The 26,288-nt window shown below is 45.2% G+C and overlaps 1 protein-coding gene across 3 annotated transcripts in view; it reads right to left on the bottom strand.

The window, feature by feature from the left end:
- The window catches only part of ASZ1 (ankyrin repeat, SAM and basic leucine zipper domain containing 1), a 302,090-nt gene that overhangs the window by 111,644 nt on the left and 164,158 nt on the right, over positions 1-26,288 (bottom strand). For 2 of the 3 annotated variants that reach the window (XM_077265006.1, XM_077265005.1), the window contains one exon: positions 1,211-1,323. The exons of the other annotated variant lie outside the window; for it this stretch is intronic. In XM_077265006.1, the coding sequence (XP_077121121.1) occupies positions 1,211-1,323 (113 nt within the window). The remainder of the gene's footprint in view (positions 1-1,210; positions 1,324-26,288) is intronic. 3 annotated transcript variants of the gene reach the window in all.

Here is a 26,288-nt window from a genome sequence, read left to right as displayed (position 1 = left end):
AAAAAAACACACTTCTGATCTGTGGAGGCATTTACACAAGCGCACCTTGTGTAAATCTTTGGAACTAGTTTCAGTGTCAGATCGTGCACTGCTCATCCGAGGAGGTTGTGCATAGCAGGCACAACACTGGAGAGGGCATGCGAGTACACTAGAGACAGGTGCAGCTCCAAACGCTAGTTCCTAGAGTATACTGCCGAAACCCGGAATGAATTGTATAACACGTTTCTTCCTTAGACACATCATCTGAGGAAAAAAATTGGATCAACTCCAAAGCGCAATAAAATAAAAACTCTTCATCTGTTTAACTTTGGACATCCCTCACTACTGGCAGCGCCTGGAATAACCCACAAGTTTTCTTGTTTCTCAAGCTTTCTTATCATTGGACAAGTTAAAGTCCCTGAGAAGAATCTGTTAACATCCCCTTGGTTGAAAGGGAAATGAGCATTTCAAATGGCCTAAAATTTAGAAGCCACATCTCTGCATTAGAAAAGAGAAATAAAATAAAATTACATTTTATTCAGCTTTAATTGCATCATAAAAGGTAGGCAATTTAACATGCCAAAAATGCTGAAATGTCCTTTTTAAAGGGAACCTGTCAGTTCAGATAATCCTAATAACTTGCAGATGTAGAGTTATCAGCAGGTTGGTAGCATTAGAAAAGTGTCCAGCTGTCATACTGAAGTGCAGCTCTGAGAAGCAGTCGGCTCGCAGTCATACAGGAATGCCGATGCAGCTACAGTCACTGCCCACAGCACCATGAGTCGTGGCTGTAAGCATGCTCTGGCACCTTGACTGACAGGAGGCTTTGCACTGACGGACCAACAGCCAGCTCAACAGTCCATTAGTACAGAGACAGATGTCAAAGTATAGCGATCGGTGACTGTAGCCATGGTGGCACAAACCCCTGACTGGAAGCCTGCGGCTCCTGGGAAGAAAAAAGTTCATATTTTCCTGGGAGCCACACTTTCAGCCAGGCAGTTGGGCACCTTTTAACAATATAAATCTAAAGATTAACCCTACATATGCAGGTTATTAGTGGTATTTGATGTAACATGTAATCATTAACTATGCAATAGAAAAAACATCCAGCTACTATAAATCTTAAACCGCTTTTTTCTCCTGTCTTCTCAAGACCTTAAATTACCAATGTGAACATAAGATGAATAACACAAACATAAAGGTATTTTACAGTAGAGTTAAAAGAACTTGCCTATAGCTTGAGGGCTCTGGTTGTACCCTCAGGTATCTATACATTGCCTCCTCTTTAATGAAGTTGGAATTTCCAGTATTTAGGTTTCCAGAAAATGAAAGAATGCTAAAAATCTGAAAAGAGAAAAGTTCTGATGGAACATCAACACTCAAGACAAAAAAAAATACAGAAAACCTGATCATAAGGCAAAGCAGTTAATAATTGGTCTTAGGGATCAGAACATATTTTTTGGCCAGGGCTAAATAATGTTAGAATTTTAAAGTTCAGTTTCTAACATGTATTTATTTTTATAAGTAAAGCTATAAAGCATTTTTAATTAGAAAAAAGTTTTCTTATGATTTAATATTTTTAAACCTTTAGTAATATTTTTGTAGCCAATTTTCATGTGTCTATCCATAGTTAGAGGACCGATTTTGGAAACAACAAACCCAACCCTATGCCTTGATCATACAAACACCCTATTATGGACCCGCAGTGACTGATAGGGATGACACTTGATTTAAAAAGGAATACGGGGTAATAATAAAATAAAACTAGCACCAGGCAAGTACTAATGTACATTTGAACTTCACAACATAGAAAACAGTTGATAGAATATGATATACCGGTCACAAATTACTCCTACATTCCATCTGATATTTGCGCATATACTGTACTGACGTACACCATAAAGTATACAGGATAACATGTTAATTTAATTACATAACACCATTAATTTCCACAGAGCTGTACAGATATCATCACGTTCCTCATTGGGGATCACAATCTCATTTCGCTATCAGAATGTCTTTGGAATACTTGTTATATGTGAATGGTATAATATACTGTGGAACTGGCTACAGAACATCACACATCATTGCAGGGTAGGTGACTGGTATAATATGCAATGTCATCCAGCTACATGCTGGATTCTGTATTAGGGTATGTTTCCACAGTCAGGATTGGCTCAGTATTTGCTCAAGATTTGAAGGTGGTAAAATCTGCATCTGAGGTCACTGGCAGGTCACCTGCGTTTTAGATGCGTTTTTTCTGCACGCGTTTTTTCATTACATGCTTTTTTTATCACTTGAAGTAAAACTTATAGAAAGTTGGCTTCTGGGAAGGAAAAAAAAAGTTATTTCCTGTTTGCAGATAGGGTATGTGAACACAGTCAGTAAACACTGCGGAATGGACGCTGCGTACATCTGCTGTGTCCAACCTGCAGGGTCCAGATGTTACAGCATAGTGGATGGGATTTCAAGAAATCCCATGTCCACTATGCGTTCAAAGGCGGTAGACCTGCGTAAACAGACATGCTGCGCATCTTTCCAGACCGCAGCATGTCTATTTATGATACGGAGACGCTCAGTCCCCGCAGCGTAAATTTCCCATAAACTATCATTAGATGCAGTAAAACCACATCTAATTATTTGTCACATGCGTAATAACTGCGGGAAATCAGCTTACTAAGCATGCATACTAATTTACATATAAGCATGCGTACTAATTTACATATGTTGAATCTGGTTTCACATCCGGAAGTACGTGACGTGCCTGTGTCACACTTGCCAGTGTGATTTGAGAAATTCATGCTACTGTCTCGCATCAACACCTGGAACTGCCGCCGGCACTTGGGTCCGGGTGCATAGAAATACACGCAGCTGCACACTCCGGTAACAAGTGCCGGGTGTTGATGCCAGAGACTCGCGCAAGTTTTTCACATCACACTCGCAAGTGCGACACCGGCCACACAGGAATATGTAATGTCCTTTGCTTTTTTTTTTAGCCTTTACTGGCTATTACAATAAGGGGACCCCCCCCCCCCCCGGATACCCCAGCTATAAGATGCGCCAATTCTGGCACTTAGCCTCGCTCGTCCCACTTGCTCTGTAGCGGTGGCAAGTGGGGTAATAGTTTGGGGGTTAATGTCACCTTTGTAATGTAAGGCGACATCAAGCCCATTAGTAATGGAGAGGCGTCAATAAGACACCTATCCATTACTAATTCTATAGTTGTTACAGGTTAAATAAACACACAGCCAGAATAAAGTATTTTAACCCCTTAGTGACAGAGCCAATTTGGTACTTAATGACAAGGCCAATTTTTACAATTCTGACCACTGTCACTTTATGAGGTTATAACTCTGGAACGCTTCAACGGATCCTGCTGATTCTGAGATAGTTTTTTCGTGACATATTGTACTTCATGTTAGTGGTAACATTTCTTCGATATTACTTGCGATTATTTATAAAAAAAAACAGAAATATGGCAAAAAAAATTAAAATTTTGCAATTTTCAAACTTTGCATTTTTATGCCCTTAAATCAGAGAGATATGTCACAAAAAATAGTTAATAAATAACATTTCTCACATGTCTACTTTACATCAGCACAATTTTGGAAACAACATTTTTTTTTTGTTAGGGAGTTATAAGGGTTAAAGGTTGACCAGCAATTTCTCCTTTTTACAACACCATTTTTTTAGGGACCACATCACATTTGAAGTCATTTTGAGGGGTCTATATGATAGAAAATAACCAAGTGTGACATCATTCTAAAAACTGCACCCCTCAAGGTGCTCTAAACCACATTCAAGAAGTTTAGTAACCCTTTACGTGCTTCACAGGAACTGAAACAATGTGGAAGGCAAAAATGAACATTTAACTTTTTTTTGCAAAACATTTTACTTCAGAACCATTTTTTTTATTTTCACAAGTGTAATAACAGAAATTTAACCATAAATGTTGTTGTGCAATTTCTCCTGAGTACGCCGATACCCCATATGTGGGGGTAAACCACTGTTTGGGCACACCGCAGAGCTTGGAAGAGAAGGAGCGCCGTTTGACTTTTTCAATGCAGAATTGGCTGGAATTGAGATCGGATGCCATGTCACGTTTAGAGAGCCCCTGATGTGCCTAAACAGTGGAAACCCCCCACAAGTGACCCCATTTTGGAAACTAGACCCCTTAAGGAACTTAACTAGATGTGTGGTGAGCACTTTAGACCCCCAGGTGCTTCTCAGAAGTTTATAACGTAGAGCCGTGAAAATAAAAAAATCGCATTTTTTCTACAAAAATGATCTTTTTGCCCCCAAATTTTTATTTTGACAAGGGTAACAGGAGAAATTAGACCACAAAAGTTGTTGTGCAATTTCTCCTTAGTACGTCGATACCCCATATGTGGGTGTAAACCACTGTTTGGGCGCACCGCAGAGCTTGGAAGAGAAGGAGTGCCGTTTTACTTTTTCAATGTAGAATTGGCTGGAATTGAGATAGGACAACATGTCGCGTTTGGAGAGCCCCTGATGTGCCTAAACAGTAGAAACCCCCCACAAGTGACCCCATTTTGGAAACTAGACCACTTAAGGAACTTATCTAGATGTGTGGTGAGCACTTTAAACCCCCAAGTGCTTCACAGAAATTTATAAAGTAGAGCCGTGGAAATAAAAAATCCTTTTTTTCCCCCTCAAAAATGATTTTTTTAGCCTGCAATTTTTTATTTTCTCAAGGGTAACAGGAGACATTGGACCCCAAAATCTGTTGACCAGTTTGTCCTGAGTACGCTGATACCCCATATGTGGGTGGGGGCACTGTTTGGGCACCCATCGGGGCTCGGAAGGGAAGGAGCGCCGCTTGGAATGCAGACTTTGATGGGATGGTCAGCCGGCGTCATGTTGCATTTGCAGAGCTCCTGATGTACCTAAACAGTAGAAACCCCCCACAAGTGACCCCATTTTGGAAACTAGACCCCCCCCCAAAGAGCATATCTAGATGTGTGATGAGCACTATGAACCCGCAACTGCTTCACAGAAGTTTATAATTTAGAGCCATGAAAATAAAAAAAATCATATTTTTTCCACAAAAATCATTTTTCACCCCCAAATTTTTGCTTTCACAAGAGTAACAGGAGAAATTGGACCCCAAAATGTATTGTGCAATTTATGCTGAGTAGGCTGATACCCCATATGTTGGGGTAAACCACTGTTTGGGCGCATGGCAGAGCTTGGAAGGGAAGGAGCGCCGTTTTGGAATGCAGACTTTGATAGAATGGTCTGCGGGCGTTATATTGCGTTTGCAGAGCCCCCAATGTACCTAAACAGTAGAAACCCCCCACAAGTGACCCCATTTTGGAAACTAGACCCCCCAAGGAACTTATCTAGATGTGTGGTGAGAACTTTGAATGCCCAAGTGCTTCACGGAAGTTTATAATGCAGTCGTGAAAATAAAAAAAAATTCCACAAAAAAGATTTTTAAGCCCCCAAATTATTATTTTGACAAGGGTAACAAGAGAAATTGGACCCCAAAAGTTGTTGTCCAATTTGTCCTGAGTACACTGATACCCCATGAGTGGGGGGGACCACTGTTTGAGCGCATGGCAAAGCTCGGAAGGGAAGGAACGCCATTTTGGAATGCAGACTTTGATAGAATGGTCTGGGGGCATTATGTTGCGTTTGCAGAGACCCTGATATATCTAAACAGTAGAAACCCCCCACAAGTGACCCCATTTTGGAAACTAGACCCCCCAAGGAACTTATCTAGATGTGTGGTGAGAACTTTGAATGCCCAAGTGCTTCACAGAAGTTTATAATGCAGAGTTGTGAAAATAAAAAATATTTTAAAAATTTTTTTTTTTCCCACAAAAAAGATATTTTAGCCCCCAAGTTTTTATTTTCACAAGGGTAACAAGAGAAATTGGACCCCACAAGTTGTTGTCCAATTTATCCCGAGTATGCTGATACCCCATATGTGGGGGTAAACCACTGTTTGGGTGCACGGCAGAGCTCGGAAGGGAGGGAGCACCATTTGACTTTTTGAGCGCAAAATTGGCTGTAGCGTTTAAAGACCCCCTGATGTACCTAAACAGTGGAAACCCCCCAAATCTAACTCCAACCCTAACCCCAACACACCCCTAACGCTAATGCCAATCTGATCCATAATCCTTATCACAACCCTAAGGATAATCGCAACCCTAACCACAAAACAACCATAACCCTAATCAGAACCCTAAATCCAACACACCCCTAATCCTAATCTCAACCCTAACCTCAAACCTAACCCTAATCCCAATACACCCCTAATCCCAACCCTAACCTTAACCCTAATCCCAAACCTAACCCTTATCCCAAACGTAACCCTAATGCCAACCCTAATCCCAACTCTAACCCTAACTTTAGCAGCAACCCTAGTCCTAACTTTAGCCCCAACCCTAGCCCTAACTTTAGCCCCAACCCTAACCCTAAATTTAGCCCCAACCCTAACCCTAACCCTAAATTAAGCCCCAGCCCTAACCCTAAATTTAGCCCCAACCCTAGCCCTAACCCCAACTCCTCTAGCTGCCAGCCGGCAGATCATTGCGGGCGCACTGCGCATGCACCCGCCATTTTCTTACAGAAGGAAGAAGCCGGCGGCCAGAAGAGGACACAGGAGGACCCAGGGACACCGGTAAGTATGATAGGGTCCCCGAATCCCCCTATTTCTCTGTCCTCTGATGTGCGATCATATTAATTATAGGGGGACCCCACACTTTTTTTTTCAGGGTCCCCCATTTTAATAGCCAGTAAAGGCTAAGTGTACAGTTGTATGAGCACACTCCCCCCATAGACCAGCACACTGCTTTCCTGAAATACTCTGTGCTCCTGTCACCCTGCTCCTTCCACCATATATCTCTCTGTGACCCCCCTAGACCAGCACAATGCCATATGGATCATATATAATGCCGCCATATATATTTATTACATAATACTGCCATAGAGATCATGTAGCGCCCCCACTGTTGCAGGGCCGAGGGGTACCCGGTACCGGGCCTCTGCGCTGGGATTGTCACGGTGGCTAGACCCGGTCCGTGACCCTGCTAAGGGGCGCCCAATAATAGGTGTGGAAAGTGGTGGTAGTGCGGTGGAGTGCCGGTCGCAGTAAATAACGAGGACACCAGGTTGCAGTCTCTTTACCTCTTTACTGAAGGCCTCAGGATCCTCAGTCCGGAATACGGTTAACCGGGCTGCGCAAGTCCGGCCGATCCGATGGCACCTCCAGAGTTCCCTTTGCAGGTGGAAATCTGTGCCTACCTTCTAGCGCTTGTGTGTTGTGGTCCTCCCCTGCAGTGTGGGATAGTCCCCACAACTGTTGTGTCTGTTTCTGAAGTTCCCTCACAACTCGATTCTGATGTTCTTCTTCGTCCCCCAGATTATATGGCTAGGACGCACCCGTATGACGGGTAGGCTCGGCGTTCTTCCGGGACTCTAGAGTCGCCCCTCTCCAAATGTTGCCCCCTATGTCTTCGTAGGTGATTTTTGTGAGACAGCCCAATTATAACTGACTGTCCTGCCGTAGGTTTGAAGTATTGCTTGGAGCCTAGTACTTCCTCGGTGTTCCGGCCACCGGCTGCGCGCCTCAGTAGGATGTTGCCTCGTCTTACAGCACGACTCCTACTGGTATTTCTCCTTGTTGCGTTTATCTCGTTTCTCACTCAGCACAATAAACCTCGCTTCTTGTCCTTTCTTGGGGTACCGCCGCGATCAAGTGCAGGCGCGGTCCCGTAACGTTCTCTCTGTTCGCTAGGTCTCTGTCAGGATCCCACCCCTGACAGGGACCCCCCTGAATCTTCCCCTGCAACACCCTCTGCCACAGGATGTTGCCTGGCTCCAACCCAGTCAGCTCTCTTCCTAACTTCCTATCCAACCCCCAGTTTTACCAGACTGTGAGGAGTGGCCTAATACATAGCGCCCTTAGCTCCCCCTGGAGGCCAGACTGTGAAGTGTATTGGTGTCTGTGATACCTGGTCAGGTGAACTCCTTCAGTGCCATCAGACGTACCATAGCCCCCCTTAGCGGCGGAGCATCAGTACTGCAACGACCAGGACTCTGGGGCGCTGCAATCACACTTGATGCCGCCAAGTATTGTGTGTGATCTGTATAATGGCATTGTGTGATCTATATGACGGTATTATATGTGATCTATTTGGTGGTATTATGTTTGATCAGTATTGTGGAATGATGTGAAAACTATGACGGTATTATATGAGAACTGTGGGATTGTGTGTGATTATATGGCAGTAGTATGAGAATTATATGGTGGTTTTATGTGTGATCTACATGGTGGTATTGTGTGTGATCTATATGACGGTACGTGAGAAGTATATGGCGGTATTGTGTGAGAAGTATATGGCGGTATTATGTGAGAAGTATATGGCGGTATTATAGGTTGTCTATATGGCGGCATTATGGGTGATCTATATGGCGGTATTATGGGTGATCTATATGACTGTGAGAAGTATATGGCAGTATTGTGTGTGCTGTATATAGCGGTATTGTGTATGATCTATATGGCGGTATTATCTTCAGAAAGGGAACCCATTCTAGGGTGGTTCTGGGTGAGCACCTGCACGCGGGTCTGGGGTAAAAGAGGGGGCAGCATGACCTCCAGTTAGGTGCAGTCAGGGGAGGGCAGGTGAGGCAGCTGAATAGAAGGGTCTCATTTTTATCTTTAGTAAATGGCTACATTTCCCCCCAACCTACTTCCCAGCATCACCCCGGACTGCCTCGCTTTCACACATCGCCAGGACAAGATCTTTGCATGCAATGTCTGGATCAAAACAGGCCATCAATCAGCAGAAATGTTTCCTGGATTTTTGTGGAGCAGACGGTCCATCCATGTGTATAAAAGACAGCGCTCAATGTAAATCCCTGGCTGCTCCGCGAAAAGAACAGGGTGCCCCCCGTAGACCAGCACACTGCTCTCCTGAAATACTCTGTGCTGCTGTCACCCTGCTCCCTCCACCATATATCTCACAGAATCTTTGCTGCCTGCCATCCTCTGACTGTCTACTTGTCAGTATAACTTTGCAGTCACTAACAAAATGGCTGCTCAATGTGTTCCTGAATATCATCCGCTCTTATCCCTTAGCAAAGACCCAGAAGGGGAGGAGAGAAGACATCACACTTGTCAGCAGACTCTGCCCATAATTACTGCAGTGCAGCAATGTGAGCTAGTTGTACACTAGATTTTTGTCCAATTTCAGTAGCTGCTCCCTCTAGTGTTTAAAAGTGGAAATGCCAAACCTTTTAAAATTATTTTTCATATAAATTATAAACAAATTATGATATTTTTTTAACAAAATGTAAACATTAATTCTTTACATTTTTTCATTTGCTGGAGAAATTTTTTTTTTGATAGCACCTTCCCTTTAAGTCTCCTCTTAGCCTTCTTTTTTTTCCAAGCTAAACATTCCCAGATCCGTTAAACGTTTCTTGTAGGACATACTTTGCAGTCCACTCACCATCCTGGTAGCTGTTCTCTGAACTTGCTCCAGTTTTGCAATGTCTTTTTTAAAATGCTATGCCCAGAACTTGACACAGTATTCCAGATGAGGCCTGACCAAGGAGGAGTAGAGAGGGATAATTACTTCACGTTATCTAGACTCTATGCTTCACTTAATACATCCTAGAACTGGGTTTGCCTTTTTTGCTGCTGCATCACACTGTTGACTCTTGTGCAGTCTGATCTGTTAGTATACCCAAGTCTTTTTCACACATGCTGTTTCTTAGTTCTATTCCTCCCGTTCTATAATGTAATTTGTTTTTCTTTCCCCGATGTAGAATCCTTGCATTTCTCCGTTAAATACCATTCGATTAGTCACAGTCCATTGTTCAAGCTTCTATAGATAAATTTGAATCCTTTCTCGGTCTTCTTTAGCTATGCCTCCTAGCCTTGCATCATCTGCAAATTTGATTAGTTTACCTTCTGCTCCCTTATCTAGCTCATTAATAAAAATATTGAACACTGGGGCCAGGATAGTCTTGTGGTATCCCACTTAAAATGTTCCAATTGGATATCCAACAATTTATTACCACTCTTTGAAAATGATTACTGAGCCAGTTATGAATCCACCAAACAGTAGCCTTGTTAATCCCATACTTGCGTCATTTTTCTCAATAAGGGAAGTATAAGATACTTTATTAAATGCTTTGCTGAAGTCAAGATATACTATTTCTACCATATTTTCCTGATCCACCTAGTCCATGTTTCCATCTTAGAAGGAAATTAGATTAGTCTGTCATGACTTGTTTGCTACAAACCCATGCTTGCTGACTAGTTACTGTATTCTTATCCAAGTACTTACATACATGCTGTTTAATAATTTGTTCAAAGATCTTTCCTGGTATAGAAGTAAGGCTCACTGGCCTGTAGTTTCCACCGTCTTCTTACATTTTTTGAAGATAGTGACAACACTTGCATTTCTCCAATCTTCTGGGATTTCTTCTGTTTTCCAGGATTTTTCAACCATTCTGGCTAGAGGTTCGGCAATATACTCTGCTCTTTCAGTTTCCTAGTAGGTAATTCATCTGGACCACGAGATTTAAATTCATTTAAATTAGCTAAGTGCCCCCTCACCATCTCTCAGTTTATGGACAGTGTGGATTCTTTTATTCATTCGATGGCACGGTGAAGATCAGTTGATGTTACAATTGATTTCTTTGAGCACACAGAAGCAAAATAGGAAATTAAAGGTTCCACCTTCTCAACATCATTTTTGATCACTTCACCCTTTTCATCCTGTAAAAATCCTATAGCATCTTTGACTTTTCTTTTGCTTTTGACATACCCCCAAAATCCTTTTTTCCTGTTTTTGGTCTTCCTTGCAAGCCTTACTTCAACACTGGCTTTAAGCTCCCCAAACACTTGCCCTGCATTCCCTGTAAACAGCATTTTTTACTCCTTTAGATATGCTTCCCTCTTTCCATTTGATATACATTTCTTTTTTCCTTGTTAACAAGTGATTAAGTTCTGTGTTCATCCACCCTGGCATTTTTAAATGCTTCCAATTCTTCCTTCTTTTCGGGATTACCGATCTTACTGACGCCTCTCCATTACTAAACCTTGAGATTGATGTAACTGAACAATACAAAAGGTAACATCAACTCAATAAATATGAACTCCATTTGCCACCGCCACAGGGCAAGTGGAAAGAGCCAAAGCACCAGAATTGGTGCCTCTATTTTCTGGGCAGCTGCGGGCTGCTATTTTTAGACTGGAGGGAGCCAATATCCATGGCCCCTTAACAGCCTGAGAATATCAGTCCCCAGCTGTCTGCTTTACGTTGGCTGATTGTCAAAAGTGGGGAGCACCCCACATAGTTTTTGTTTAATGATTTATTTCAGTAAATTTAAAAAACACGGTGGAGACCCCTCTATTGTTAATAACCAGCCTTGCTAATGCTGACAGCTGGGGGTTGCAGCACGCAGCTCTCAGTTTTGCCTGGCTGGATATCAAAATTACAGGAGAAAACACACGCCACCTGATGAATACTCCCATGTGCTGTGCCTGTTCTTGCTTTTATTAATGGCAACAGGCATAGGCTCATGGGAGTAGTAGTCCCATTAGCCGACACCAGTGACTGCAGGTAAACTTTTTACCTCCAATTACAGCTGAGGGCTAACGCTGTCATTTGACAGCGATTGAACCACGGTTCTGATTTTACCGCCGATCATTGAATTGGGTCCAGGTACTGGTCTGGTACCCGAACTTTAAAAAAAAAAAAAAAAAAAAAAAACCCAGACTTTAACATGAAGGGGTACACCCACCATGTCTAATTAGTACCTCAAGTGACTGGTCATCTTTTAATTTCTTCTTTTAAAACAAGTGTCATCCGTATCGGGCAGTATGGGGCTAACCTAGCCTTAGATTTTTTATTAACTACTTTCTACAATTAACCCCTTAGTGACAGAGCCAATTTGGTACTTAATGACCGAGCCAATTTTTACAATTCTGACCACTGTCACTTTAAGAGGTTATAACTCTGGAACGCTTTATCGGATCCCACTGATTCTGAGATTGTTTTTTCGTGACATATTGTACTTCAAGTTAGTGGTAACATTTCTTCGATATTACTTGCGATTATTTATGAAAAAAATGGAAATATGGCGAAAATTTTTAAAATTTTGCAATTTTCAAACTTTGTATTTTTATGCCCTTAAATCAGAGAGATATGTCACAAAAAATAGTTAATAAATAACATTTCCCACATGTCTACTTTACATTAGCACAATATTGGAAACAATTTTTTTTTTTGTTAGGGAGTTATAAGGGTTAAAAGTTGACCAGCAATTTCTCATTTTTACAACACCATTTTTTTTTTAGGGACCACATCTCATTTGAAGTCATTTTGAGGGGTCTATATGATAGAAAATAACCAAGTGTGACACCATTCTAAAAACTGCACCCCTCAAGCTGCTGAAAACCACATTCAAGAAGTTTATTAACCCTTTACGTACTTCACAGGAACTGAAACAATGTGGAAGAAAAAAATGAACATTTAACTTTTTTTTGCAAACATTTTACTTCAGAACCATTTTTTTTAATTTTCACAAGTGTAAAAACAGAAATTTAACCACTAATTTTGTTGTACAATTTCTCCTGAGTACAACGATACCCCATATATGGAGGTAAACCACTGTTTGGGCGCACCGCAGAGCTTGGAAGTGAAGGAGCGCCGTTTGACTGTTTCAATGCAGAATTGGCTGGAATTGAGATCGGACGCCATGTCGCGTTTCGGGAGCCCCTAATGTGCCTAAACAGTGGAAACCCCCCACAAGTGATACCATTTTGGAAACTAGACCCCTTAAGGAACTTATCTAGATGTGTGGCGAGCACTTTGAACCCCCAAATGCTTCACAGAAGTTTATAACGTAGAGCCGTGAAAATAAAAAAATCGCATTTGTTTTCACAAAAATGATTTTTTCGCCCACAAATTCTTATTTTCACAAGGGTAACAGGAGAAATTAGACCACAAAAGTTGTTGTGCAATTTCTCCTGAGTACGTCAATACCCCATATGTGGGGGTAAACCACTGTTTGGGCGCACCGCAGAGCTTGGAAGTGAAGGAGCACCGTTTGACTTTTTCAATGCAGAATTGGCTGGAATTGAGATCGGATGCCATGTCGCGTTTGGAGAGCCCCTGATGTGCCTAAACAGTGGAAACCCCCCACAAGTGATACCATTTTGGAAACTAGACCCCTTAAGGAACTTATCTAGATATTCGGTGAGCACTTTGAACCCCCAAGTGCTTCACAGAAGTTTATAACGTAAAGCCGTGAAAATAAAAAAATCGCATTTTTTCTACAAAAATGATCTTTTTGCCCCCAAATTTTTATTTTCACAAGGGTAACAGGAGAAATTAGACCACAAAAGTTGTTGTGCAATTTCTCCTGAGTACGTCAATACCCCATATGTGGGGGTATACCACTGTTTGGGCGCACCGCAGAGCTTGGAAGAGAAGGAGTGTCGTTTTACTTTTTCAATGTGGAATTGGCTGGAATTGAGATCGGACGCCATGTCACGTTTGGAGAGCCGCTGATGTGCCTAAACAGTGGAGACCCCCCACAAATGGCACCATTTTGGAAACTAGACCCCTTAAGGAACTTATCTAGATGTGTGGTGAGCACTTTAAACCCCCAGGTGCTTCACAGAAGTTTATAACGTAGAGCCGTGAAAATAAAAAAATCGCATTTTTTCTACAAAAATGATCTTTTTGCCTCCAAATTTTTATTTTACCAAGGGTAACAGGAGAAAATGGACACCAGAAGTTGTTGTACAATTTGTCTTGAGTACGCCGACACCCCGTATGTGGGGGTAAACCACTGTTTGGGTGCATGGCTGAGCTCGGAAGCAAAGGAGCGCCATTTGACTTTTCAATGCAAAATTGACTGGAATTGAGATCGGACGCCATGTCGCGTTTGGAGAGCCCCTGATGTGCCTAAACAGTAGAAACCCCCCAAAAGTGACCCCATTTTGGAAACTAGACCCCCCATGGAACTTATCTAGATATGTAGTGAGAACTTTGAATGCCCAAGTGCATCACAGAAGTTTATAATGCAGAGTCGTGAAAATAAAAAATATATTTTTTTTAACAATAAAGATTTTTAGCCCCCAAGTTTTTATTTTCACAAGGGTAACAAGAGAAATTGGACCCCAAAAGTTGTTGTCCAATTTGTCCTGAGTATGCTGGTACCCCATATGTGGGGGTAAACCACTGCTTGGGCGCACGGCAGAGCTCGGAAGGAGCGCCATTTTGGAATGCAGACTTTGATAGAATTGTCTGCGGGCGTTATGTTGCGTTTGCAGACCCCTAATGTACCTAAACAGTAGAAACTCCCAACAAGTGACCCCATTTTGGAAAATAGACCCAAGGAACTTATCTAGATATGTGGTGAGAACTTTGAATGCCCAAGTGCTTCACAGAAGTTTATAATGCATAGTAGTGAAAATAAAAAATATTTTTTTTTCCCACAAAAAAGATTTTTTTAGCCCCCAAATTTTTATTTTCACAAGGGTAACAAGAGAAATTGGACCCCAAAAGTTGTTGTCCAATTTGTCCTGAGTATGCTGGTACCCAATATGTGGGGGTAAACCACTGTTTGGGCGCACGGCAGAGCTCGGAAGAGAAGGAGCGCCATTTTGGAATTCAGACTTTGATAGAATTGTCTGTGGGTGTTATGTTGCGTTTGCAGAGCCCCTGATGTACCTAAACAGTAGAAACCCCCCACAAGTGACCAAATTTTGGAAACTAGACCCCCTAAGGAACTTATCTAGATATGTGGTGAGAACTTTGAATGCTCAAGTGCTTCACAGAAGTTTATAATGCAGAGTAGTGAAAATAAAAAAATATTTTTTTTTCCCACAAAAAAGATTTTTAGCCCCCAAGTTTTTATTTTCACAAGGGTAACAGGAGAAATTGGACCCCAAAAGTTGTTGTCCAATTTATCCCGAGTACGCTGATGCCCCATATGTGGGGGTAAACCACTGTTTGGGCGCACGGCAGAGCTCAGAAGGGAGGGAGCACCATTTGACTTTTTTAGCGCAAAATTGGCTGTCGTGTTTGGAGACCCCCCTGATGTACCTAAACAGTGGAAACCCCCAAATTATAACTCCAACACACCCCTAACCCTAATCTTAACCCGATCCATAATCCTAATCACAACCCTAACGATAATCACAACCCTAACCCCAAAACAGCCCTAATCTCAACCCTAACCATAACCCTAATCAAAACCCTAAATCCAACACACCCCTAACCCTAATCCCAACCCTAATCCCAACCCTAATCCAAACCCTAATCCAAACTCTAACCCTAACTTTAGCCCCAACCCTAACCCTAACTTTAGCCCCAACCCTAACCATAACTTTAGCCCCGTCGTCACAAAAAAAGTTCAATGTAACCTTTTTTTTGTACGTCGCGTCCGCCATTTCCGCGCATGCGTGGCCGTAACTCTGCCCCCTTCTCCCCATGACATAGACTGGGCAGCGGATGCGTTGAAAAACTGCATCCGCTGCGCGCGTTGTGCATAAATTTTCACAACGTGCGTCGGTACGTCGGGCCGACGCATTGCGACTGCCCCGTACCGACGCAAGTGTGATAGAAGCCTAAGGCTACTTTCACACTAGCGTCGTACTCGGCCCATCGCAGTGTGCTGGGCCGACGTACCGACGCTAGCGTTGTAAGCGCCGCACAACGGGTGCAGCGGATGCTGTTTTTTCAACGCATCCGCTGCCCCATTGTGAGGGGAGGCGGGGGCGGAGTTCCGGCCGCGCATGCGCGGTCGGAAATGGCGGACACGTCGCACAAAAAAGTTACATGTAGCTTTTTTTGTGCCGACGGTCCGCCAAAGCACGACGCATCCGTCGCACGACGGATGCGACATGTGGCAATCTGTCGCAATGCGTCGCTAATGCAAGCCAATGGAGAAAAAACGCATCCTGCAAGCACTTTTGCAGGATGCGTTTTTTCTCCGACGCATTGCGACGGAAGCCAAAAAACGCTAGTGTGAAAGTAGCCTAACCCTAACCCTAAATTTAGCCCCAACCCTAACCCTAACCCTAACTCTAGCCCTAACCCTAACCCTAGCCCTAACCCTAACTCTAACCCTAACCCTAGCCCTAACCCTAACCCTAACTCTAACCCTAACTCTAACCCTAACTCTAACCCTAACTCTAACCCTAACCCTAATCCTAACCCTAATTTTAGCCCCAACTCGTCTTCTCCTGCCGGACAGCAGATGGCAGCAGATGGCGGGCGCACTGCGCATGCGCCCGCCATAAGGAAAAAGCCGGCTGGCAGGAGAAGACAGAAGAGGACCCAGGGACCCCGGGTGAGTATGATAGGGTCCCCGAATCCCCCTATTTCTCTGTCCTCTGATGTGTGATCACATCAGAGGACAGAGAAATACAGATCGCTTTTTTTTTTTTTTTTTTTGCGGTCGCCGGTAAACTGTTAATTACCGGCGATCGCAAAACAGGGGTCGGTGCAAACCGACCCCGATCATGTTCTTTGGGGTCTCGGCTACCCCCGGCAGCCGAGACCCCAAAGATCTGCCGGGTGCCGGGCGTACTGCGCGTGCGCCCGCCATTTTTTCCTGGAAACAAGATGGCGGCGCCCATGGGGACCCACGAGGAGCACCGGGGGAGGTAGGTAAGTATCGGGGGGCTATTGGGGGCCATCGGGGACCCTATTTCTCTGTCCTCCGATGTGCGATCACATCGGAGGACAGAGAAATTAAACGGCACATCGCGTTTTTTTTTTTTTTGTTGCGACCGCCGGTAAACGGTTAATTACCGGCGATCGCAACTCGGGGGTCGGTAAAAAACCCCCGAATCATGTTCTCTGGGGTCTCGGCTACCCTCGGCAACCGAGACCCCAGAGAAAATCCGACTCTGGGGGGCGCTATTCACTTTTTCCACAGCGCCGTTAATTAACGGCGCTGTGGTTTAAGTACCCTTAGCGGCCGCCGTTAAAAGGCGTATCGGCGGTCGTTAAGGGGTTAAACCAAATATCTTGGATGGACCCAAATTTTTAGACAAACTATGCTCCAGTCCTGCCACAAACAAAAAACAATAGAATGAACAGGATAGATCACATAGGGTGTGTGTAGTGTTAGGCTACTTTCACACTAGCGTCGGGCTCGGCCCGTCGCAGTGCGTCGGGCCGAGGTTACCGACGCTAGCGTTCTCGGCGCCGCACAACGGGGGCAGCGGATGTATTTTTCCAGCGCATCCGCTGCCCCATTGTGAGGTGCGGGGAGGTGGGGGCGGAGTTCCGGCCGCGCATGCGCGGTCGGAAAAAGCGGACCGTCGGCGGCAAAAAAACTTTACATGTAGCGTTTTTTTGTGCTGACGGTCCGCCGCAACCGTCGCACGACGGTTGCGACGTGTGTCAATCCGTCGCTTAATGTTAGTCTATGGGGAAAAAACGCATCCTGCAAGCACTTTTGCAGGATGCGTTTTTTCGGCCAAACGACGCATTGCGACGGATTGCAAAAAACGCTAGTGTGAAAGTAGCCTTAGGCTACTTTCACACATGACAGAGAGAGAGAGAACGGAAAAGCTGCTTGAATTCAATGGAAAATGGTGGGAAAACCAGATTCATCTTTTCACCAGTCCATTTCACACGTTTTTGCTCGGATCCGTCGCTGTGCGCTTTTTTCGCCAGACGAAAAACGTTCATCTGGACGTTTTCTCCGTCCGCCGGAAATGACTATTTGGACGGATCCGGAAAAAAAAGGATGAAACGTCTGACCATCAGGCGCAATCCGGCACTAATACAACTCTGAGAAAAAGACGGATCCGTCGCAAAAAAAAAAAACGGATCCGTTTTTTCAAAACTTGCTGGATTGTGCCTGAAACAAAAAACCTGATGTGTGAAAGTAGCCTTAGGATTACACATTCACCATGAGGTATAATGTGAAGTTTTATATAGGCATTGTCACTGCAGCTCTGGATGTGATCGGAGTGAAACATGTTGTAGCAGCAGAATAGTGACTTCATCTCCAGAAGTGACTGGAGCATAGGACATGATGCAACAGCAGTTCTGGATGTGACTGCTGTATAAGAATGTGCAACAGCAGAACAGTCACTGAGCTCCACTCCTTCCTCTTGCGGTCTGCCCAAGTCCCAGTTTATCAGTATGACAAGATGTTCCTGTGTTTGTAATGTCAGTGCATCTGAAGTACAAACTTTCTTAAAGGTAGAGGGGGAAAAAAAAACAAGGCCAGCAAAAAACAAAACAAAACGAAAAAAAAAACACCTGTCCATGAATATAATGCAGCATTTGTACGATTGGGACATAGGTTAAAAATAAGTCACACATTCCAGGATCCGTTCTTTAGATGGCCATAGACACAGAAAAATTAAGTACGTTTTATGACTGTGTGTTAGCTTTATGTACAAATAATGAACATTCTATATATCTATTTATTCTATGTTAAATTGAAGCAGTCAAGGCATTTTACAACACTAGGCCAATTCTGGTCTAGTGTGCAGGGGTCTGTCTCTAAACACTTTCCCAAACAGGTCTTGTGTTCCTGCATCATCTTAAAGAAGTTGTCCACTACTTGGACAACTCCTTGTCATACCTCTCGCTTGGCCCCAATAAAGTAAAAAGGCTTATACTCCCCTCCCGTGCTATCGCCGTTCCAGTCGACACTCGCTCTCCCTGAGGCTCTCGTGCCGTTGTGAGCCTGGCGCCCAATTAACGCCAGGGTCACTGTCCCAAACTACTTTTACATGTTCAATTCTACAGAAGGCGGGGACAGCTTTTTTATTTTATCAAGGCCAAACATTTAAATCAAGAAGGGCTTAGGAAGCTGACAGTCCATTAATGTACGAGGCCAGGTGACTTGATTGTCCCAACCTGGATTCTCTAAATGTCTTTGAGGGCTCAGTGATGGTCAATGAAGCAGCTCTGTATTTCTTCAGTTGATGCCATGGCTTCTGTAATGTAGTCTCTCTGAACCAAGGCAGATCATCCTTGTTATAGGAACTCACAACTTCTCATTCAGTCATTCCTCCACAGGCTTGGAGGCAGGTGGAAGGTGGCCATCCCTCACTGCTGGAGTGTTCAAACAACATGTATAGATTGTCCTTCATATCGCAGAGCACCAATGGGTCAACATATTAACATTCAAACATTGTACATTTGTTTCCCAAAGATAGTAGAACAATACTAGGACTGCAATACTAGAACAGATACAATTGGTAATCAGCAGCCAGTCAACAAATGGCAGCCATTGAACATTAATAAAATTACAGTAAGGGTCAACAGTCAGTCATTCTCACATAAATTCTAACTCATGTCCCTGGGCCTACTGAAATAATAGGTCTGGATAATTCCGATTAAATGCGGTGTTGCCACATACCTCCACCATCTTAATTAGCCTGATTTGATAGGGTTCCAATCATCCTGCTCCACTTACCGGGGACAAACTGATAGCATGCTTCTCAGCAGAGACACAAATGTAGGAGGTTTCACCTTTATTAGAATTAAACTTTGTATCATTCAGTTTCCTCAAAGCATATTCCTTGTCTTCCTTGTGAATAAACTCCACAATCCCCATGCCATCCTTGTGCACATCAGCATAGCAGACATCGCCAGCTTCTCTCATATGATCTTTTAAAGGGAACCTGTCACCCCCAAAATCGATGATGAGGTAAGCCCACCGTCATCAGGGGCTTATCTACAGCATTCTGTAATGCTGTAGATAAGCCCCCGATGTATCCTGAAAGAGGAGAAAAAGAGGTTAGAATATACTCACCCAGGGGCAGTCCCGCTGCTGGTCCGGTCCGATGGGTGTCTCAGGTCCGCTCCGGCGCCTCCTATCTTCGTTCCATGACGTCCTCTCCTGGTCTTCACGCTGCGGCTCCAGTGCAGGCGTACTTTGTCTGCCCTGTTGAGGGCAGAGCAAAGTACTGCAGTGCGCAGACGCCGGGCATCTCTGACCTTTCCGGCGCCTGCGCACTGCAGTACTTTGCTCTGCCCTCAACAGGGCAGACAAAGTACGCCTTCCGCCGGAGCCCAGGCATGAAGACCAGGAGAGGACGTCATGGAATGAAGATAGGAGGCGCCGGAACGGACCTGCGACGCCCATCGGAGCGGGACCGCCCCGGTTGAGTATAATATAATGTCTTTTTCTCCTCTTTCAGGTAACATTGGGGGCTTATCTACAGCCAGAGGCGTAGCTAGGGTTTCAACTTAGGGGGGGGAAAACATCTGAGTGGGCCCCTAACCAGCTAACCCTGATGACAGCTACGGTTGCGCACTTATTGTGAATATAGGGGAACCTCAGAATGTGACACTACTGTTATTGAAAATAAATCTATATACAAAAACGAACATTGACTTTACCGCCATATTGGACCATATGCACAATAATAATGTCCCCTAAGTTCCCCCATGTACTGCTCCATTATACACAGTATCGTGAACTTAAAGCTTCCCTATACACAGTCTAAGGCTCCCACAGCTCCCCTACACACATTATGATGGTTCTATAACTCCCCTGTACACCGTATGATGTTCCCACTGCTCCCCTCTACACAGTATGATACCACTGCTCCCCTATAGACAGTATAATGCTGACAGAACTCCACTATATAAAGTATAATGCCCCCCAGAGCTCCCCTATATACAGTGTAATGGGCCAACAGCTCCCATATGCACAATATGCCTTCACAGTTCCCTATACACAGTATGGTGGGTCCACAGCTCCCTTCTAAACAGTATGATGTCCCTCACAGTTCTCCTGTACACAGTATGATGGACCCGCAGCTCCCTTATACACAGTATGATGGTTCCACAGCTCCCTTATACACAGTATGGTGGGTCCACAGCTCCCTTATACACAGTATGATGGACCCGCAGCTCCCATATACACAGTATGATGGTCCCGCAGCTCCCTTATACACAGTATGATGGGCCCGCAGCTCCCTTATACATAGTATGATGGGTCCGCAGCTCCCTTATACATAGTATGATGGGTCCGCAGCTCCCTTATACACAGTATGATGGGCTTACAGCTCCCTTATACACAGTATGATGGGCCCGCAGCTCCCTTATACACAGTATGATGGGCCCGCAGCTCCCTTATACACAGTATGATGGACCCGCAGCTCCCTTATACACAGTATGATGGGCTTACAGCTCCCTTATACACAGTATGATGGGCCCGCAGCTCCCATATACACAGTATGATGGTCCCGCAGCTCCCTTATACACAGCATGATGGGCCCGCAGCTCCCTTATACATAGTATGATTGGCCCGCAGCTCCCTTATACACAGTATGATGGGCCCGCAGCTCCCTTATACACAGTATGATGGGCTTACAGCTCCCTTATACACAGTATGATGGGCCCGTAGCTCCCATATACACAGTATGATGGTCCCGCAGCTCCCTTACACACAGTATGATGGGCCCGCAGCTCCCTTATACACAGTATGATGGGCCCGCAGCTCCCTTATACACAGTATGATGGTCCCGCAGCTCCTTTATACACAGTATGATGGGCCCACAGATCCCATATACACAGTATGATGGGCCCACAGCTCCTTTATACATAGTATGATTGGCCCGCAGCTCCCATATACACAGTATGATGTGTGCACAGCTTCCTTATACACAGTATGATGGACTCACAGCTCCCATATACACAGTATAATGGACTCACAGCTCCCTGTCATGATTTGGATACCCCGGTCATTTAGTCATCCTCCGGCGTAAGCACTATTCTGTGGCACTGCTGCAGTGCCGCTGCTCAAACTTGTGAGCGCAGCTTCTGACAGGCCAGAAGTTAGAAGCTATGTCAGAAGCTCTCAATGTAAGACTATGAGGCTATGTGCACTTGTTGCAGATTCGTGTGCGGATTTACCGCTGATTTCCTGTGTTTTTTGTGCAGATTTCACCTGCGTTTTACCACCTGTGGAATCCTATACAGGAGCAGATGTAAAATGCTGCGGAATCCGCAAATGGAATTGACATGCTGTGGAAAATACAATGCAGCATTTCCGCGCGGTATTTTCCGCCCCATCTGCACTGCGGATTTGGTTTTCCATAGGTTTACATGGCACTGTAAACCAGATGGAAAACTGCTGCGAATCCGCAGTGGCCAATCTGCACCGTGAACACATAGCCTGAGAGTGAGAAGGAGTCCAGAACGAGGCTCCCATAGACTCACATTGATTAGTGACCTCTGCGCTGCTCCATGAAACACTGGAGCCTCAGACAGGTCACAAACTGCAGGCGACGGAGCCGAGCGGAGACAAAAACAGATGAAAACGCCAGAAGGTGAGTATCAGACAGGGGCAGGGGACGGGGATTTTCAGCACCGCTCCAGCAATGAAATAAAAAATAATGCTGGAGTGGTGCTGTAAATGTGATGCAGCTCCTGGTTACTGTATGCGGGGCTCCATATACTAATACTCATAAAAGACCCAGGTGGTACGTATCAGAAGCCCCCTACCCCCCATCTCCGGCCTCCCCAGACAGCAAATATTACATGATGGAGTACATATAATATCAGAACTAAACATTATAATATTCAGCCCCCAGTGACCTGCCCCCCTCCCCCACTTCAGCCCCAATACCCCCATCATCTCACATCCACCCCTCAGTGCCCTGTCCCACCTCACCCACCTTCTGCCCTCACAGCACCCAAATGGTCTCACATTTACCCTCCAGTGCCGTCTCCCCTCCCCCACAATACCCCAACGGTCTCACAGTGACATACCTGAATTTAATAAACCTAATAAGTCCCATCCCCAGCACTTACTGAGAAGTTTACACTGCAGGCAGGACCAGGAAGTGTGAGTGAAATGCAAGATGTGGGCACTAGGACCCAGCGTGCCTGAGCCAATCTCAGCATGCACAGAGTGAAGGAAAACTGCAGCCAGGAAAAGCTTCATGATCAGGTCAGACGGGCAGCACCATTCACTGCAGGGGGGGAGACTGCAGCCGGCCACTGTGCTAATAGCCAGCGTGCAGAGTCTCTGTCAGACAGGAGCAGACATTATACTGCTCTCCTCCTATGTGGTGTTCTGCCTCCTCACAGAAGTGGCCCTGCCCTGGCTCCCGGTGGGCCCCTTCATGTGACCGGGCCCGGGGCGATGACCCCCTCTGCCCCCCCAGTAGCTACGCTACTGTCTACAGCATTATAGAATACTGTAGATAAGCCCCTGATGACTGTGGGCTTACCTCCCCATCGATTTTGGGGGTGACAGGTTCCCTTTAAATCCTGCCAAGTTCCCGAGGGGGAAAGCTCTGAGCCAAGGACTCTATCCAGTACACCAAGAAGGTGATCCGTTCCTCCACCAAAGTCCTCTATAACCTCTCCCTGGTCTCCGGCTTGATCTGCGAAACTCCATATGTAATCGACGATAACCAAACTCATATCCATTGCTTCCACTCACGGCATTCTCCACATCCCACGAATCCTAGAGGTTGATGAAGGCAAGTGGTGTCGCACCACCTCCTCCCCCATGATTCTTCAGCTGGATGGAACGGATTCTCCCATACTGATGGAACAACTCCTCTAGCTCCTTATGTACACTGCCCGGTAAACTGCCCCCAAAAATGAACCCAAACGCTTACCCTCAGCCCTGGAAAAGGCCACTCGTCGGCCTGGTAAATGGTGTTCTGGTGGGAAAATATCTGGGCTGGCTATGGTAATGGAAGACCCAGCGTTCTGAGGTCCCTGGGCCTTGATATTACTGACCTTGACTGGCTGGAGGTGGCTATGGAGGTTGGCTGGTCAATCTGCCATATAGTGTGAACAGGGTAGATCACTTCATCCTTTGCTAGTGCATCCCGAGGGTAGTGCCCCTTAGACCCTGTTAGCTCGTCTTCGCAAACATTGACTGGATGGGCCAGCAGAGGGGCTCCAGGCATGGGGCCCCGGCCCTGGGAACAATCTGTAGGAATGTGTCCACGGCACCCGCATGTATAACCGCACCGTGGGTGAGGCAAATCACTGGTACTGTTGGTAACCCTTTGACGTGGTGGGTTTTCTGCTGAGTAGCAGAAAAATCCTGCTTGAGTGACTGGTGGCCTGTCGAATCTTTGGTTGATGGGTCTTCTGGGATCAGGGGGCATATGAAGTCTCCAGCAGGGTTGGTTGGCTGTAAACATGTCAGCCAATAGGGCTGCTTGCTCAGGGGTGTCGGCTTTCCAGTCAGCTACCCACTCTCTTATTTCTGGGGCCATTTTCTCCATAAGTTGCTCGAGCACAATCACTTCCCTGAAGGCATCAGCGGAGTGGACGGCCAGACCATTGAGCCAGCGGTTGCAGTGTTGTCGTAGTTGACTGCCAAATTCTACATAGGAGACCCCTGGTGAGACAATGTCCGGAACTTGGTGCGATATCTTTCAGGGTGATGGTGAAAAGGGCCAACAGGTTGTCCTTAATAATCTAGACAGTTCTGAAGCCCCAGAGACCGAACAGCATCCTGTGCACAGCCAGTCAAGCTAGTCCACAAGTACTTGGCCAAATCAGCTGTGGGCGCCTGGTGTATCATCATTAGGGTCTCAAAGCTTTGCAGATGTTCATCAACCTCTGTGCCGGACTCACTAAAAACTGGCACATCTCTGTAGCAAAGAGGATTTCCTTGGTAGTGGGTCATCATGGAGGCAGGGTCTGATGTTGGTGGTAGGCGTACTGGAACTCTTAAAACTGATTCAATAACACAAGCCATCTCCTCACTTGAGGCTCCGGGTACCAATGCAATCAACAATTCCTAGATTCTGGCTGCTGTTGACAGGGTATTGGATTCCAGACTAGCATTGGCTCCTGGATTTGGAAAGCAGCTTAATTCCTTTGGTCCTCATCAGCAGAGTTTTCATTGTCCTCCATGATGTTCTGGGAGTCCCAACGACCAATTTTATTTTATCAAATCAGACCGATTGTCGGTGGTCCGGAATTCAATCTGTTGAAGCTGGCACAACTCCTGTAGTTGTCGTTTCTTGTTGCGGTTATGCACTACTGTGGTCTTCTTCCCAAGGAAGAGTTGGTGGGATTGGACGTGGTGGCGTCCGAAAGCTATTGTGTATTGCAAACCTATGGTCTGCTGGGTCTGTCTGTATGCCTCCCTAGTTGTGGAGCACTGGGCGAGGTTTGAGAACAGCAGTACCCTGCAGGCCTCCACAGTGACGAGGTCACGACAAGCTTCGGAAGCTGACAGTCCATTAATATATGAGGCCAGATAACTTGATTGTTCCAACCTGGATTCTCTAAATGTCTGAGGGTCCAGTGATGGTCAAAAAAGCAATTTCTTCAGTTGGAGCCATGATGCCATGGCTTCTGCAATATAGAGTCTCTCTGAACACAGGCAGATCATCATTTTTATGGGTCACAACTTCTCATTCAGTTATTCCTCCACAGGTGGAGGAAGGTGGAAGGAGGCCATCCCTCACTGCTGGAGTGTTCAAACAACATGTATAGATTGTCCTTCATATCGCAGAGCACCAATGGGTCAACATACACTGCTCAAAAAAATAAAGGGAACACTAAAATACCACATCCTTGATATCACTGAATGAAATATTCCAGTTGTAAATCTTTATTTATTACATAGTGGAGTGTGTTGAGAACAATAAAACCTAAAAATAATCAATGCAAATCACAACTAATATCCCACGGAGGTCTGGAGTTGGAATGATGTTCAAAATCCTTAAGGAAAATGAAGTTACAGGCTGATCCAACTTCAGTGGAAATGCCTCAAGACAAATGATGTTCAGTAGTGTGTGTGGCGTTCACGTGCCTGTATGACCTCCCTACAACGTCTGGGCATGCTACTGATGAGGCGGCGGATGGTCTCCTGACGGATCTCCTCCCAGACATTGACTAAAGCATCCGCCAACTCCTAGACAGTCTGTGGTGCAACGTGACGTTGGTGGATGGTGCGAGACATGATATCCCAGATGTGTTCAATATGATTCAGGTCTGGGGAACAGACGGGCCAGTCCATAGCTTCAATGTCTTTATCTTGCAGGAACTGCTGACACACTCCAGCCACATGAGGTCTGGCATTGTCCTGCATTAGGAGGAACCCAGGTCCAATCGCACCTGCATATGGTCTCACAAGGGGTCTGAGGATCTCATCTCGGTACCTAATGGCAGTCAGGCTACCTCTGGCGAGCACATGGAGGGCTGTGTGGCCCTCCAAAGAAAAGCCACTCCACACCATTACTGACCCACTGCCAAACCAGTCATGCTGAAGGATGTTGCAGGCAGCAGATCACTCTCCACGGTGTCTCCAGACTGTCACGTCTGTCACATGTGCTCACT

This window comes from Ranitomeya variabilis, chromosome 5, assembly GCF_051348905.1.
Source record: "Ranitomeya variabilis isolate aRanVar5 chromosome 5, aRanVar5.hap1, whole genome shotgun sequence".
NCBI classification, from domain to species: Eukaryota; Metazoa; Chordata; class Amphibia; order Anura; family Dendrobatidae; genus Ranitomeya; species Ranitomeya variabilis.
Note: the sequence above shows the minus strand (reverse complement) of the source record. Positions and strands in the feature narration are given on the sequence as shown.